This window comes from Neolamprologus brichardi, chromosome 18, assembly GCF_056152115.1.
Source record: "Neolamprologus brichardi isolate AB-2024 chromosome 18, ASM5615211v1, whole genome shotgun sequence".
Taxonomy (NCBI): domain Eukaryota; kingdom Metazoa; phylum Chordata; class Actinopteri; order Cichliformes; family Cichlidae; genus Neolamprologus; species Neolamprologus brichardi.
The window spans coordinates 2594605-2611680 of record NC_142121.1 but is presented as its reverse complement, the minus strand read 5'-3'; the positions used below and the strand labels follow the sequence as shown (position 1 = coordinate 2611680).

Here is a 17076-nt window from a genome sequence, read left to right as displayed (position 1 = left end):
AAACTGAAAACTTGTGATAAAAATATTCCTGATGATTTTTGTTACTACAATAAAAGTCACAATAAGTACAAAAAGAATTCTAACTCAGAGCAACAATACATGTAAAGATGGATTTATTTCAGATGATCTTCTAACTGTTGAAGAAAAAGGCAAAATAAGCACAACACATCATAACTAACATTTGTGAACACTGATCAAAGTGATGAACGAGATGAATTGATGAGATCTGATGGTGAGAAAAGGCGAGCAGGAAACAGTCAGTCAGCATGTGTGCAGTTGGTGGACGCTCCCTTGTTTGTGAGCATCATCAGCAGAGAGAGTCCACAGCAGTACACCAGACTCTTCACTATCAGCACTGTGTACAGCAGGCAGAGCAGCTTCACCCTGCACTGAGACTGGAAGGACACTGAAGGACAGACAGACACAAAGAGACAGACAGACAGTCGGGTTATTCCTCTCAGATCAAGGAGAAAAAGTCCAAATAGAAACAGTCACAGCTTCTTCTTCAAGTGGATGAATTGATGTAGTGTTTGTGTCCACTTGGGGGCAGAAGAACTCCACAAGCAGCTAACAAACTGATCTCTGACATATTATGGTCTGTCTGCTGTTTGGTGCTGAGCAGCTAGTGTACAGTGGCTTTATCAGAGCTTGTTGGATGAAGATTTGATCAATTAGTGCAACTTTAAGACCCTAAACTTGTTCCAGCTCCCTCATTGGACATTGGAGCTGTCCATGCAGAGAGGCAGCAGGTGATCTTACAGTCAGCTGGCTGCAGAGCTGGCAGGTCTGCTGGCTCTCTCTCTGGAGGACAGGAGGCTGCTGGAGCTGGAAGCTCTGAAACAGAAAAGGAGTCAAATGTTTGGAGCTGCAGTGAGAAATGTCAGTCCTCTGCTGCTCTGCTCTCTTTGACAGCATCTCCACATGAAGCTGAATCACTGCTCAACACAGTCACCAAGCCTTCATTACCTTGTTGTGTTTGGGCCTCCACTGTGCCCCCCTCGTGCTTCACCCAGCAGCTGTATTTATATGTGTCAGAATCGCTCCCATCAACCATCCTGATGGCAATGGTGCGTCCCGACTCTCTGAGCTCCAGCTGCTCTCCCTCAGCAGGGGGCAGCTCCTCCGCTTCTCCGCCGTTCTTCTTCTGTCTTTTCCAGGAGAACTGGACCAGAGGAGGAAACATGGCTGAGGCCACACACAGCAGGGAGCTGTTCCCCTCCAGGTGGGCTCTGGATGCTGCTGGGTACACGCTCACCACGGGCTTCACTACCTGCTCATCTGAAGTTTGACAGCAGCAACAAGCAGCACAGACACACATTCACACAGTCAGCAGCAGCTTCCAGCACTGCACTGCATTCAGTCTGATCCTGGAAACTACATGGACTCTGATCACTAAACTACTCATCAATACAGCACAAAGTTCACTACATACACTGGATTCAGCTTCATATCAAACACAGTCATCACCTCATGTCATCATGGCTCACATGAGGAACACTCAGCATGATTTTAAAAGTCAAATTAAATTCAGTTTAATTCGTCATGTGTTTGCTTTTTATTGTTTTATAGAAATTTAGTTCAGTCCAATTTTAAAATATTTGTCTTTATACAAGTGAAAATGTATTTTTCTTATTAGTCCTTAGACACGAGTTCTAACAGAGATCCTCTTCTGCCCAAAAATAAATTCATCTTTTTTCATATTGTTTTGTACTATTAATAAAATTAAATATCATTTCACAAAATTCAATTCAGCAGATAAAATTTCCATTCTTCTTGTCTTTGATATATTTTACCATAAAGACCATATTTGTCCTTCAGACTAATTTATTCTTAAATATTTTTGTGTAAAAATTGGAAAAGTAATGCAGTGATTATTTTAATTTATGTTTTTATTCAAATAAAAAACTGTAGCAACTATTTTAAAACACTAAAACTGAAATGTTGAATAAAACGTTTTCAATAATATGAGATATACTTCATGATATTTTAGTCATAAAATACAAATTATTTGACAAAGTATATTTAATAAAAATTTGAATGTTAAAGTATTTTGGAAAATTTAAGTATTATTAACTTTTTATTTTCACGTACAAATCCACACACACGACTTCATCTCAGAAATAAATATCAGAGTTTAACGATGTCATATTCATCCTAAATTTATCTGTCATATCATTTCTGAGTTTTCTAATCAGTATCTGTTTTTATACTTTTATTTACCTTTTTGAAGCAGCTACATGAATGTTTGACTATTAAAAATATTTTTTCCTCAACATAAAGAAAATATTTCCTGAAACCATATTTGTTGGTATCTATATTAATTTAATTTTAACATCAAATATGATCTTGTGTTAAAAACCAGCAGAATCACTGAGAGGATCAAATCCTAAATATTTGTAACATCACTAATATTTGCAGAAATAAAGAATAACTTTAGTTGTTCAGTAAGATTTCAACATGTTTTCAGAGATTATTGAGCTTTTCTTCTGTAACAATGGCTGCAGATGAATTCTCTACTAATGATGAAAAACTAACATGTAAAGCCTGAAGCAGCAGAAACTGACTTTAAACACATTTTCAGCTTCTACAATAAAACAACTGAAGGAAAATAAATGTTTGTTCTTACCTGTTACAGACAGTTTAGTTCCAGAGCCCAAGATGAAGTACAGGTTTCCTCTCACAGTGAGAAAGACTGCTACAAAAACCTGTCTGCTGTTGAACGTGTCAGCTGAGGTGAATGAGTCCAAATGAGGAAGCAGGATCATATTTCAGCTCCATGATGTGTTTCTCTAATGTTCATATCAACATGACTGTCTCTTCTTCTCTTTTCTTTTAGCCACACTAGCAGCACGGCTCTGATGTTAATGTCAGTCTGTTGGTCAGTCCACTACTTTAGTCCACATGAAAATAGAAAATCACTATATAAGCACCAGTCCATTTATCCCATCAATGATGCCACCACTACAATGAAACATCTGCTGATAGTATCATGGTTTGGCCCATCTGGCTCACCATCATTAATCACACAATCAATTTTGAATTATAGCAGCAAATTCTGAAGAAAACTATCAGAACATGTGTCTGTGAACTGAATCTCAGGAGAAAGTGGGCCATGCAGCACCACAATGACACAAACCAGTCAAGTTTGTTTTCTTTGTTCCAAATAATGTTGAGAGAAAAATAATCCAGTGAATCCAGCGAGTGATGTGATGAGTCTCTGATGTCTTTCTGATGTGGTTTTGTTGCGTCCTTCAAACCACACCTGGTGTATTTTAGAAGAGCTGAAGAAACTGGCAACTGGGGCAAAGTTGCAGCAAGAGAGCCACTTCACCACCGCGCAGCCATGTCTCAGTTAGGAACATGATGTTCAGCTTATGAGTACCGAAAAAGTCCAGATCTTTTTGTAGTGGCAATTCCTTTTGTTTGACAAACCAAACATCCCACAATTAAAAGTCCACAAGCCACTGCTGCACTGAGATAATATTTCGTACGCAGGCAAAAGAAGTCCACTGTCCAAACTTGAAAGTTGCGTTTTTATGGTTTATTTATCCAGTTTGGCAATAACAAGATCCATTTTTTTGTTACTTCCTGCTGCTTCTCCTGCTCTGGTAAAAAACCATAGGCCCACCCCAGTGCATGTTGGTCCTATACCAGTCTCTTTATTTATAGAAAGAAAATGGCCCTACAGCAATTTAACAAAGTAACATCAAACAAACATTGAAACAAAATATAATATATAGGCTTCCAGTAGCAAAATAAGTTTTGTCACTGGCCTTTCCTAAACACTGGTCTTTGTTTGTAGTCTCACAGAACGCACCAAGCCTTTTGCACCCTGGTTTACACTTAAGACTTTCGCCATCATCCACGATCCTCTTGGAGCTGCAGCGTCTGCAATTAAAACAACATCTCCAGGTATAAGACATCTTTTAGTCCTCATCCATTTTTGTCTTTCTTGCATCAGAGGTAAGTACTCAGAAAGCCATCTCTTCCAGAACAAACTCTGCCATGTACTGTACCTGTTTCCACCTTTTCCTGACATGCAGATCACTTGGATCAAACAGTCCTGGTGGTAAAACTGGTTTATTTTTCAGCAATAACAAGTGATTGGGTGTCAGTGCTTCAAGATCATTTGAGTCATCTGAAACTCTAGTAATGGGTCTGTCGTTCAATATAGCTTCAACCTCACAGAAGACTGTTTGGAGTCCTTCATCATCCAAAACTTGCTCTTTGAGAACTGAGGCTAAAATACTCTTTATTGAACGAATGAGGCGCTCCCACACACCGCCTTGGTGAGAAGCTGGGATGTTAAAGTTCCATTTCATGCCATCCTGAACAAAAGCCTTTTGAATTTTAGCATGGTCCAGCTCCGTCAAACTTTCTTTCAACTCTCGATTCGCCCCAACATAATTTGTAGCATTATCAGATCTGATGGTCGAAACTGGGCCTCGTCTACAGATGAACCTCCGCACAGCATTTATACAGGAGTCTGTATCAAGTGTACATGCAATTTCCAGATGTACTGCACGACTTCTGAAACAAGTAAAAAGAGCTCCATACCTTTTAAGGAGACTTCGTCCTCTTTTAACACTTATAGGTCCAAAATACTCCACTCCAACATTTGTGAATGGAGCTGTGTCTGGCAGGACTCTCTCTTCAGGCAGATCCGCCATCTTTTGTTCAACAAACTTTCCTCTGTTGCGTCTACACGTGATACAACGAGAGATGATTTTCCTGGCAGCAGAATTTGCATTTAATATCCAGTATTTTTGTCTTAGTTTTGACAGCATGTGCGGTCTTCCTGCATGTCCCAACCTTTGATGGATATGGCGTAAAATCAGTGTTGACTCATGCATATCCTTTGTCAAAATTGCAGGATGCTTTACTTCCATAGTCGTGGCTGCTTTATTCAATCGGCCACCCACTCTGAGGATTCCTGCATCCAACACTGGATCAAGTTTGTAAAGACAACTTCCCTTGGAGACTCCTTTGAGGCCATTGCTGATTAAAGCCATTTCAGTTTTAAATTTCTGTTGTTGTGCATATTGAATAATAGCTTGTTCTGCCTTTGCTAAATCTTTTGAAGTCAGATTTCCTTTCTTTAAAGTGGTCCTAAATCTTTCCATTCTTATCTCCACTTCTTTCTGACATTCCAGATCAATCTTATTCAAACCTGCACCAGCAACACCAAGGCCTCTTTCAGCTTTAAAAGCCAGGCTACAGAGATTTTAAGTTTTGCCCAAGACGAGAAGTAATGGATAAGATAGTTGGTAGGATTTTGTAATTCCTTCACAACGACATTCATTGTCAGGTCCTTTTTGACCTCTGGGTCATCTGCAGAAATTACACTGTACTCCACATCCAGTTTAGGCCATTCCTTTTCTGACTTGTAGAGAAATTCTGTCCCCTTTATCCATCTTCTACATTTGAGGAAATCCCCAGCACTCATGCCTCTGGATGTGTCATCTGCAGGATTCTCCTTGGAAGAAACGCATCTCCACTGATTCACATCTGTTGCTTCTCGATTGACAGCAATTCTGTTTGCAACAAAAGTATTAAATCTTCTGGTTTCATTGGAGATGTATTTCAGTACTGTTGTACTACTAAAAACTGATTTTTCCAACCTTACCTGCAGCTCTTTTTGCAGAAGCATATTCACTCGAACTGCAAGAACTGCAGCCGTCAATTCCAGCCTGGGAATTGCAGTTTGCTTGAGAGGAACAACTCTAGCCTTCCCCAGGATAAAAGCAACATGTGTGATGTTATTCTTTTCCAACTTTAAATATGACACTGTTCCATAACCATCTTGACTTGCATCAGAAAATGATGAAGTTGTGCCTTATCTGGTCTTCCAAAGAAACTTGGTTTAAAGCAACGTTCCACTTTGAACTTTGAAATCAGCTGGAGATCCTCCAGCCAATTTCGCCACCACTGGGAAAGAAATTGGGGAATAACTTCATCCCACTTAAATTTTGTTGGCAAAGCTCTTGTAGCAACAGTTTAGCTGGCATACTGAAGGGAGACAAGATTCCCAAAGGATCATACAGTGAGCTGACCACAGACAAAATGGCCCTTTTGGTTGGTGGACGGTCCTGCAGGGAGGTTCTGAACTGGAATTGTCTGTTTCTATGCACCACTGTAAACCCAGTGCTCTCTCAACTGGAAGCTGATCTGTGTCCAAATCCAGATCCTTAATTTCCTTTGCTCTTCTTTCCTCTGGGATTGACATGAGCACTGTGCGACTGTTGCTGATCCATTTTGAAAGCTTAAATCCTCCTTTAGCGCAGATATCGGTCAGCCTCTTCACCATGTGCACTGCCTCCTCTTCTGAAGCAACAGATTTCAAACAATCATCCACATAAAAGTTTCTTTTGACTGTATCAACCACTTCAGCTGGAAACTGTTGTGCATTGTCATCTGCAGTTCTCTGTAGAGCATAATTTGCACAGCTTGGCGAAGATACTGCTCCAAATAAATGCACTTTCATCCGGTATTCCTGTGCAGACCTTGTAGTGTCGCCATGTTGCCACCACAGGAAACGGAGAAAGTTGACGGGTTTTTCTGAGACGTGAACTTGGTGAAACATGGAATCAATGTCTGCCATTAATGCAACAACCTCTTGTCTAAATCTGATCAGAACTCCAACCAGCGAGCTTGTGAGATCAGGTCCCTGTAGAAGCTGGCAGTTCAATGATGCTCCTTTGTTGTTCCACAGTCAAACACAACTCTTAACTTGCCCTTTGTGTCAAGTCAAGTCAAGTCAACTTTATTTATAAAGCACATTTAAAAACAACCAAGGCTGACCAAAGTGCTGTACAATAAAATACAAATATAAAATACAATAAAACACAAGTACATAAAACACCTCACTGATAAAACAATAAGTTAATACAGTAAGTTAAACCTTGCTAAAAGCCAATGAGAAGAGGTGAGTTTTAAGAGCAGTTTTAAAAGTTCCTAGGCTTGTGGAGAATCTCATGTGAGGAGGTAAACTGTTCCACAGTCTGGGTGTAGCCACAGCAAAAGCCTTCTCACCCTTAGTCTTTAATCTGTACCTGGGAACATCTAAAAGCATCAGGTCTGCTGACCTCAAAGATCTCCTGGGGCGGTAAATGCTAAGAAGCTCTGCCAGGTAAGGAGGTGCAGTACCGTTAAGAACCTTAAAAACCAGCAGTAAAATTTTAAAATCAATCCTTAAAGCAACTGGGAGCCAGTGGAGAGAGCAGAGGACCGGAGTGATGCGGTCTCTCTTTTTGGAACCGGTCAGCATGCGAGCAGCAGCGTTCTGCACCAATTGGAGGCGATGCAGACAGGAACGATCTAAACCAGCATAAAGGGAGTTACAGTAGTCCAGCCGTGATGTAATAAAAGCATGGACCACCCTTTCTAGATCGTTCCTGCACAGGTAGGACTTGACTTTAGCTAAAATCCGTAGATGATAAAAAGATCCCTTGACTACGGAGCTGATTTGTTTATCAAATTTAAAAGCACTGTCAAAAGTAACACCGAGGCTCTTAATGGAGGAAGTACATTTGGAAGTTAGGGGTCCCATAAAATCAAAGGAAAGGTTGGGGTCTTTAGGAAGCCCAAACACAATGACTTCAGTTTTACTTTCATTTAGATGTAGGAAGTTAAGAGCCATCCAAGTCTTAATGTCAGACAGACAGGAGAATAACGGCTGCAAAGAGTCCTTACAGTCTAACCTCAGAGGGAGGTAGATCTGAATGTCATCAGCAAAGGTGTGGAAGGACACATTATGTTTGCGCAGCACATCGCCCAGAGGGAGCAAATACAGAGTAAACAGCAGGGGGCCTAGAATGGACCCCTGAGTTACACCACAAGTTAAAGGAGCTCTGGGAGATGACAGTTCACCGAGGTGAACAGAAAAACTCCTGTTATCCAGGTAGGACTGGAAAAACTTTAAGACAGTACCTTTCAAACCGACACAGTGTTCCAGGCGGGATAACAGTATGTTGTGATCAACAGTATCAAAGACTGCTGTCAGGTCTAAGGTTACTAGGACAGCAGCACAACCAGAGTCTACAGTTAAAAGCAAATCATTAAAAACTCTCAGTAAGGCGGTTTCAGTGCTGTGACGAGCTCTAAAACCAGACTGAAACTTCTGACTGTTGTTGTCTAAAAATGACTGGAGCTGCCTGAGGACAACTCGCTCCAGTACTTTGGACAGAAAGGGCAGATTGGAGATGGGCCTATAGTTAGAGAGTATAGATGGGTCCAGGTTAGGCTTTTTAAGGAGAGGTTGAACAACAGCATGCTTAAAAAGTGTTGGGAAACAACCAGAGCTGAGACAGGCATTGATCAGGACCAGAAGGACAGGTCCAACTGAGTCCAGGACCTGCTTCAGAAGACGAGAGGGGATAGCGTCAGTGGAACAGTTGGTAGACTTGACCTTGCAGACTGTTTCATGCAGCTGAGAAAGAGAGATTAGCTCAAACTGGTTAAAGGCAGATTGGCACGAGGGAGAAACACAGGGATTGAAAGGTGGAGGTGGAATGACAGACTGCAGGGAGGAAATCTTATTAACAAAAAAATATAAAAAGTCATTGCAGAGGGTGGCAGAAGGTGTGAGGCAAGTGGACGTATGAGGATCAACAATGGAGTTTAAAACACGAAACAGAGTCTGAGGTTTATGGACATTACTGCTGACCAGGTTAGATATGTAGGAGGACTTAGCCTCTTTAGCAGCTTTCTGATAAGTTAAAAGAGAGTCTCTCAGGATATTGAAGGAGATTTGCAGCTTGTCCTTTTTCCACTTTCTCTCAGCACACCTGCAAGAGCGCCTGAGAGCACGAACAGAGTCTGTAATCCAGAGTTCAGTGTGAGCTTTGGGACGGAGTGATTTTAGGGGAGCAATGGAGTCCAGAATAGAAGTGCATGTTGAGTTAAAAAGAGCAGTTAAATCTTCTGCACACAGGGAGTCAATCCAGTCCACCGTGGAGAGCTCAGAGTTGTTGAAAGCAGCAGAGAACTGGGATGGTACATGGGTATTGATGATCCGGTGGTGGCGTGAAGGAGCTTTAACTGCAGCAACAGAACATTGTGCAGTGGCAGAAAACAGAACAGGAAGGTGATCAGAGATACACGCACTCTCACAGATTTCAGAGACGTGGATATTCAGGCCGTGAGACAAGACGAGGTCCAGTGTGTGACCTTTCTCATGTGTGGAGCCAGACACGCACTGAGTCAGGTTAAAAGAGTCCAGCAGTGATACAAAGTCTCTAACCAGAGGTTTAGATGGACAACACACATGGATATTCAGATCGCCAACAATAAGAAAATGATCAAAATCTACTGAAAGTCCTGATAAGAATTCCCCAAACTCACTGATAAAATCCTTGTTGAATTTGGGAGGACGGTACACAACTGCACACAGTAATGGAGTAGATGAGTTCAGTTTAAAAAGCTGCAGTTCAAAGCTGGAAAAGGAGAAAGATGAAATCTGATGACAGTCATAAACTGATTTAAAAACACAGGCAAGGCCTCCACCTTTACCAGAAGACCTGGGAGAGTTGAAAAAACAACAGCCTGGAGGAAGAAGCTCAGAGAAAGCCACAGTCTCACCAGCATGTAGCCAGGTCTCAGTCAGGAACATAAAATCCAGTTCATGAGAAGAGAAGAAATCCTTGAGCAGAAACGTCTTATTGGAGAGGGATCGAATGTTGATCAAAGCCATAGATAAGGTGAGATCAGTAGCTGTCATCGGGGTTGATGTGCGGCTGAGTGGGCGGAGGTTTGAAATAACGGTACCAAGTCTGCGGATCCGTGGCTGGAGAGGAGCCGATGACCCAGCACCCGGATCAGGAGCAACCAGCGACGTACTTGGAGAGTCACGCAGGAGAGGAGCAGACATCAGGCGTGGGCTGGAGGTGGAAGAGAGTCGCTCACCTGAGGAGAACGCCACCGCTGGCATGGCGAGGAGCGAACCAGACGACTGAAGGAAGTGCGGGCCGAGAAGCGGGCCCACCGGTGAAACAGGAGCAGCACCAGGCGGAGTTGGAGAGACAGTGCGCACCCAGGGTCCTCTGGGTTGGAGTGAGCCTCTCACAGTGGCAGAGTAGCAGAAACCCATTTGTACAAGGAGAGGATCAGCCAGGCAAGAAAGTGACAGGAATGCCTTTGTACGAGCCAGGAGACCACTTCGCTTCCCTCGTCTTCTCCAGCGTTTTCTCCGGTGTAGCTTGGGAGGGAGGAACCAGGTGCGATGTAGGTAAGGCGGAATGCCATGGAGCGGTGGAGGCGCACTGCTTGTTTGCCCATCAAAAACAAAGGACAAAGGTGCTGTCACTGCTGAGTCCCGGATGATAAAAAGAGTTTTTCGGTCGTAAGTCCGGAGCGAGTTAATTTCCATAGTTAAGGCAATGAACAGCAAACAGAAAACCAGAAAACAGGTGGAGTGACGGCGAGCCGGACATACTGGCGCCATCTTGTCTTCCTGTCACCGTCAGTATATGTGTGGGATGATACACTCCGTGATGAGGGATGTACCACACCTTTCCATCATCTTTGTGCAACTCCTCTGCAGGCACAAGCTCGGCATATCCTTGTTCAAGCATGTTGTTTACACATTCAGTGTATTCATCCTTATAATGAGCCTTTTCAAATCTGCGTCGGAGACTCTGGAGAAGCTGCTCCGCGACACAGAGGTTATTTGGCAAGCATGGACCTTCTCTCCTGAAAGGCAAATCAATGTGATAATGATTTCCAATAAGTTTTATTGAACTACTAACAATATCCATGAAACACATATCCTCTCTGGACATTTCAGTCTGCTCCTTTGAGAATCTTTCATTAAAATCATGATTGTACTGTTTAATCAACATTTCTTCAAGACGCTCAACAGAAATCCTATTGGCTGTTACAGCAGTGCAGTTGTTATTATTTCCACTGTTACTTCCAGTGCGCAGGGGACCATTTATGACCCAGCCAACTTTTGTTTTTACAGCATAAGGTCCACCCTCCACACTGTTTATCACTTTCCATGGCTCTAAAACATTGGAAGCATCAGTGCCTATCAGTAGCTCCACCTCTGCATCAATGTTGTGAAGTTTAACAGGTTTAAGATGAGGCCACTGATCAATGTCGCCTTGCTGGGGAATATTGACTGTAGAAACTGGCATGGTCCTTTGAGTCAACACTTTTATTTGATACAGATCTTGCATTTAAAAGAGCTAATTTAACTCTCTGTCCATCCATGGTAGCAGGTTGGATATGCAGTAATTGCAAGTTGTTTAATTTCTCCACCTCCCATCGTATCCTGTCAGCATGGCAACCAATAAAACTGCATCAGGTGTGCATGGTGTGATGACGTCGGGTAAACAGGAAGAAGGCAGGGCTGTTTGAGGGCAGCTTCCCAGAGCGTGTGCCACGTACATGTCCACGTCCCCGGCGCTTCCGTTTAGAAGGATTCCAGGGTGGATCACAGCGATGCAGTTTCTCCGGTACCGGTGCCAGAGGCAGCGGGAGTCCTCCAAATCACTCGCTAATGCTGCGGAGCATCAGCAGTGAGTCATGGATGTTAAGAAGAAGTATGGCAGAACGCTGCTGCAGGACTGCTCTCCCCTCCTTTCAGAATATCTACACCAGGAGATGCTGGGCTAGAGAAGCTCAGATATTGAAGGACCTGTCCCGTCCCTGCAACAATCTGTTCCAACTTGTGCAATCAGGCAGGTTCTGCACCATCTGCGCAAGGACAGAGGGGCTCAAGAGGAGCTTCTATCCCCAAACTAAACCAGAACATGGAAGGCTTTAAAAGCAAACTAAATCATTTTAAAATGAATCCTAAAATGAATGGGCAGCCAGTGAAGTCAAGCTGAACTAGTGGAAATGTGCTCAAACTTTGGAGTGCCAGTTAAAAGACGAGTCCCAGCATTTCACGGCCTCTGTGGATGAGGAATGTATGAAGCACTGGCCCCTATATAAAGTGCATTACAGTAATCCAGCTAATGCTAACAAAGGTGTTGATAACTGTCTCAAAGAGCTGCTGTGAAAGAATTGCTTTATTTTAGCCAGCTGCCTGAGCTGAAAGAAGCCTGACTTTATGACTGCCTTAATCTGAGTCCACTTTGACTCCCAGGTTTGTGACAGTTGGCTTATTGTGCTGGGCCAAGGTATCTAAATATACATTGGGGATCTCAGTGGGGCTACCAAAAACCATCACCTCAGTCTTTTTGTCATTGAATTTTAATCCAGTGCCCACTGAAAATGATTTTTGATAAACTAGAATCGTATTTATTGTCTTCTATTTCAAACAAACCTCTGGCACAACCAGGTCAGGGCGGCCATGACCTGCTGGGTTTGGACAACCCGGGAACCCATTGATTAGTCTGCTGACTTAGCCTCAGGATACAACAAGCAATTCTTCTTGGCTTCTGGTTTATCCAGCAGATATCTGGACAAAGACTTCAATTTCTTGTTATTGCTCATTGTTTATGAAAACAGAGAATTTAAAAACGACTGAATAAAAAGTCATGTCTGGATTATATTTGATGATGTGATGCATTTTCAGCAGATGGATTCTTTTGCTCTCCTCAATGACTGTTTACCTGCATGCAACCAAAGCTGCATGTAATTGGTCAGAAACACAAACAGAAAGCAGAAATCCTGTCCTTTTATTCCAGATTTGACATATTCAGATACAAAATCTGTTTATTTAGATCAGAGAGAAAAGACGGTGACAGAAAGATGAGGCACCGTGACTGATTCATCCTCTATAAACATCCACAGGAAACTGATGGAAATCTGTCCAACAACATCAGCGTCCTAATGAGCCGCTGCTAGAAGGACAAAATCCTGACCTGACATCAGTCCAAGTGTCTGGTTAAATGTACTGAAAGGTGTTAAACAACAAGTGCTGCTGGAAGAGTTTTCATGAAGAGAACATTAACACTGTGAATGAGGGATGGACTTTGATTCAGTTTGACACAATCTGTTTTTCTTTCACTTTGAATAAATGTTTTTGTGGGACTGAGGATACATTTGTTTCCATTTGGAAGTTTGATGTCATCTGTTCCTCTTGTTTCTGTCTTAAAACAGGATGAAAAATCTGTTCAAAACAGAAATAAATAGAATTGAATTTCTGACAGCAGTAAATAAAAATCGTCCCTGAGCTCAGTATGTTTGTGACTCTGAGATGGAGGTGAAACATGTGAAGCTGGGCTGTGGTTTACTGCTCTCTTCCTGTCACAGACACTGTTTGACATCTGTTCATCTGTTGGTTTTTGTTCAGGCTGCAGGGATCATTTCTCACTGTGGGGATCATACTTCAAACAGGAGCAGTAGTAGGTGGCTGAATGATCGAGTTTAATATTGTTAATCTCTAACTCCCAGCCATTCTGTTTATTCTCAACTGAAAAATCATCTTTCTGAGGATGACCATAACCTGAGTAAACAGAACCACTCTTTGTAATGTGCAGAATGATTCTGAATGTTTCTCTTTCCTTCTTCTGGTACCAGTACAGATAGCTGCTACTACACTGTTCAGTCCCTCCACAGCTGAAGGAGACACTTTCTCCAACTCTCCTGGTCAATGTTAAATCCTCCTGAATCAGCTGTTCTGCTGCCATGGTAACCAGTGCTGTAGAGACACAGACAGATAGATGAAGGTTAGTGTGACAGTGTTTGTTACAGGTTGACTTTGTTGGCTCCTGATTGGCTGGAAACACTCACCTGAACACAGACAGCACAGAGCAGCAGCTGGGAGGAAAAGCATTTTGTGCAGTGGTGTTTCCTCTGGTGAACCTGGGGAGAAGTGGCGCTCTGATGCAGCTGAGGCCAAACAAGGACGAGCTGCGAGATCAGACGAGGGCCACGTGGTTTCTAACAGGTCCTCAAAGCTCCCATCAGCCCCTGCGGCCCACAGATAAGACTGCTGCTGCTGATTGACAGCTCAGCTGAAGCTGCTGTGGTTTCATCGTCTTCATTTCAATCTGACAGCAGATCCAAAAATCTGGGTCACATGATGCAGAAACACTCAGAAACATTCATGTTGCTGTGAATTTAGTAACACACACTGTTATCTGTGGTTTAACAGCTGTGACGAAAACAGGGGCGATTTTAGCCCATTTTTGGGGGTGCTTCAGCACCCCCAAAATGAATCAAAGCACCCCCAAAGATTTCTTACTTTTTTTGACAATATTTGTTGTTTGTGTGACACACTATTAAAAATATAAAAAGCATACAGTACTTAATTGAGACGGAACATTTTAACAGCAAAAGTTTAGATAACCCCTCCCCCCTCCCAAAATGGTTTGTTCCAGCTCGGCTCTCCCTTGCTCTGCAGCTGCCAGAGCGATAGTGGCTGAGACGCAGCGGAGCGGAGGGGGAAGTCCCTGGCTTAAAACAGGACATATTAGCTGCATTTAACCTTCATTTACTCTTTATATAGTTGGTAGGAGTCAGACCATGTTTCTTTTTAGCTGAAAAACATTACACCAGGTAACCTGCAGTGTTGAAAACGTCTTTTCCGACGATGTTTGCTACCCTACAATCCGTCCTGCTCTGTAGTAAAATCAGTGATATTTGACCGTCCCGTTGCTCCCATTGAAATTTATACAGCCTATTTAAAATCGAAAACTTAACATTATCTTGCCTGCTGTTGTTACCACTGTCCTGTTTGAAATGTAATGAGAGAAACTGGTTATTTTGTCATATGTGCATGTGCCGATATTGAACCCAAGTTACTAACTAGCTAACTGACTGGATATGACTGGATATGAGTATGCAGTACAGAGAGGCAGCCTCTCTGTACTGCATACTCACTATGAGCATCATTCATTATTCTCCCGCAGTAATTAAGGTTAGGATATGGGGTTTTTTTTTTTATTCCAATCCATTCTTCTTTTGCAGCATTTAAATAACCTTGATCAGATTTGATGGTTTTGTTACAGACTTTTCAAAAAAGTGTTTTGCTTTTCTTTCACAAATGTGGGGATTAAATTGTGTTAAAATGTACAAAACAGTGATGTCATCTTTTGTGACGAGGAACCAGGCACAGAGAGACTTGATGAATTTAAGAATCTTATGATTTAATAAAGAAATTTGCAGACTTGCACAGAGAGGCTTAAATTTTGATAACTGATAATGGAGATGAAGTCAGCAGACGATGAGGACAGGGAGGAACAGGGGTTTAAATGCACCAAGGAGACAGTCAGAGGGAACTCGGGACAACTGGAGACATTTAAGGATGCAGGGACTGACAGATACGGGGAAGACTCATCTCTCATCGTGACGAGTAAAGTTTATCTTGCCTGGATGGGCAGCTCTCTGGGTGCTCAGCACCCCCAAAGCTCTGATCCTAGAATCGCCCCTGGATGAAAACACTAAATATACAAACTAAATATAACTAAACTATAAATAAATAGAAAAATCTAAAAATAATAATATGGTTCAATATTTTAAAAGTTCATAAATTGCACACAAAGTAGTTAAAAAAACAAAATCATATATAACAACATTTAGAGTAAAAATCTTATTTGAAACAAACACATGTGGTTCTGTTGTGTGTTTAAAATATGTGCACACTGTGCTTCTTTCCCACATCTTCTAATGTGTTTTGTTCCAAGTTGGTTTCAGACTGAAGGATTCATTAAAGCCTTTTTAAGAATCATTCAAATGATGATCATCAATTCTAATATCTATAAACAGTAATAAAAACAGGGCTGTGTTTCACGTCAGCTTCATTTATTTGTAGCCATGGTTAGATTTCATTTGCAGTAGGCAGTCATCCACCTTTACACACACATTTACACAACAGTACAAAAGTACTTTTTGATTCATGAAAGAGAAATAAGACAAATGTTGCCTTTGTATCATCTCTGATATGGAAGGTCTCATTTGAAGATGTGAGTGAAGGACACAAATCTTTTGATCTGGTGTTGTTCTACATTTTAGGACTAAAAGACAGAAGGAAGAAAGTGAAAGTGACTGTGCGAGGGGTTGAAGTCATGAAGTCAAGTGGAGGCCGCTGACTGCTGTTACTTTCTGCTGTACAGCTTAAACAGGGACTCACAGTCAGCCTGCTAGAACATTTGGATGAAGAGAAAAAGGAGGAAAAAGACTTTGAGGGAAAAATCCAATAAGATCAGCATGTTTTTAATGTGGGAATACAACAGTTTCCTCCACCATGACACACACTGGAGCCTCTTTTTGCTCACAGCTTCACTCTTTGTCTCAAAGTTCAGTTTGGAGGCCAAAATTGTTGCAACACATTTGTAAGTTTGCACTAATTTCACTGTGTGACCCTTAATGGATGTAATCAAAGAATCAGTCAGTGAAATATGAAGCTGTGCTGTAAGTTTGGAGGAGAAAAGTGTCTCAGTGACTTTAATGAGGTGAACACATGAATACAGAGCACTGACTGACACGTACAGACTCCTTTAATGAGTCGCACACATTTTTGTGACTTCATTAAATGTCAAAAATGACACAACAACCTGCGAGCACATTATTGTCTGTTTGCTGTTTGTGTGCTTTGTTTCCTGTTATGATAGCAGGCATACAGCCATGTTCTCAATGTCTCAGCTATCATTGATTATTTCTGCTTTTCCTCTTCTATTAGGCACTTCAACTCAATGAATGACACACAGAAAGATTTCATGACTGTGTTCTTCAAAATAAGGACAATATGTTATCTCCTGTTTTGGCTTCCCTTCATTGGCTTCCTGTTAAATCCAGAATTGAATTCAAAATCCTGCTCCTCACATACAAGGTCTTAAATAATCAGGCCCCATCTTATCTTAATGACCTTGTAGTACCATATCACCCTATTAGAGCACTTCGCTCTCGCTCTGCAGGCCTACTTGTTGTTCCTAGAGTATTTAAAAGTAGAATGGGAGGGAGAGCCTTCAGTTTTCAGGCCCCTCTTCTGTGGAACCAGCTTCCAGTTTGGATTCGGGAGACAGACACTATTTCTACTTTTAAGATTAGGCTTAAAACTTTCCTTTTTGCTAAAGCATATAGTTAGGGCTGGACCAGGTGACCCTGAATCCTCCCTTAGTTATGCTGCAATAGATGTAGGCTGCCGGGGGATTCCCATGATGCATTGAGTTTTTCCTTTCCAGT

General features: G+C 42.0%; 1 protein-coding gene across 3 annotated transcripts; it reads right to left on the bottom strand.

The window, feature by feature from the left end:
- Nucleotides 1-257: 257 nt before the first annotated feature.
- LOC148097274 (immunoglobulin lambda-1 light chain-like) lies at nt 258-13726 on the bottom strand. Of its 3 annotated transcripts, XM_087831706.1 has the most exons (6): nt 13684-13726; nt 13279-13591; nt 2627-2676; nt 967-1278; nt 760-834; nt 258-406 (listed from the first exon to the last, which is right to left on the bottom strand). In XM_087831706.1, exons 1-6 carry the CDS (start codon nt 13724-13726, stop codon nt 258-260), a joined length of 942 nt encoding a protein of 313 aa, XP_087687832.1. The 3 variants fall into 3 exon arrangements, with proteins under 3 accessions (XP_087687832.1, XP_087687833.1, XP_087687834.1); XM_087831707.1 differs by lacking the exons at nt 13279-13591; nt 13684-13726 and adding an exon at nt 2298-2312 and having other exon boundaries at nt 967-1261; nt 2574-2765; XM_087831708.1 differs by lacking the exons at nt 760-834; nt 13279-13591; nt 13684-13726 and adding an exon at nt 2298-2312 and having other exon boundaries at nt 967-1261; nt 2574-2765.
- Between the last annotated feature and the right edge of the window lie 3350 nt (nt 13727-17076).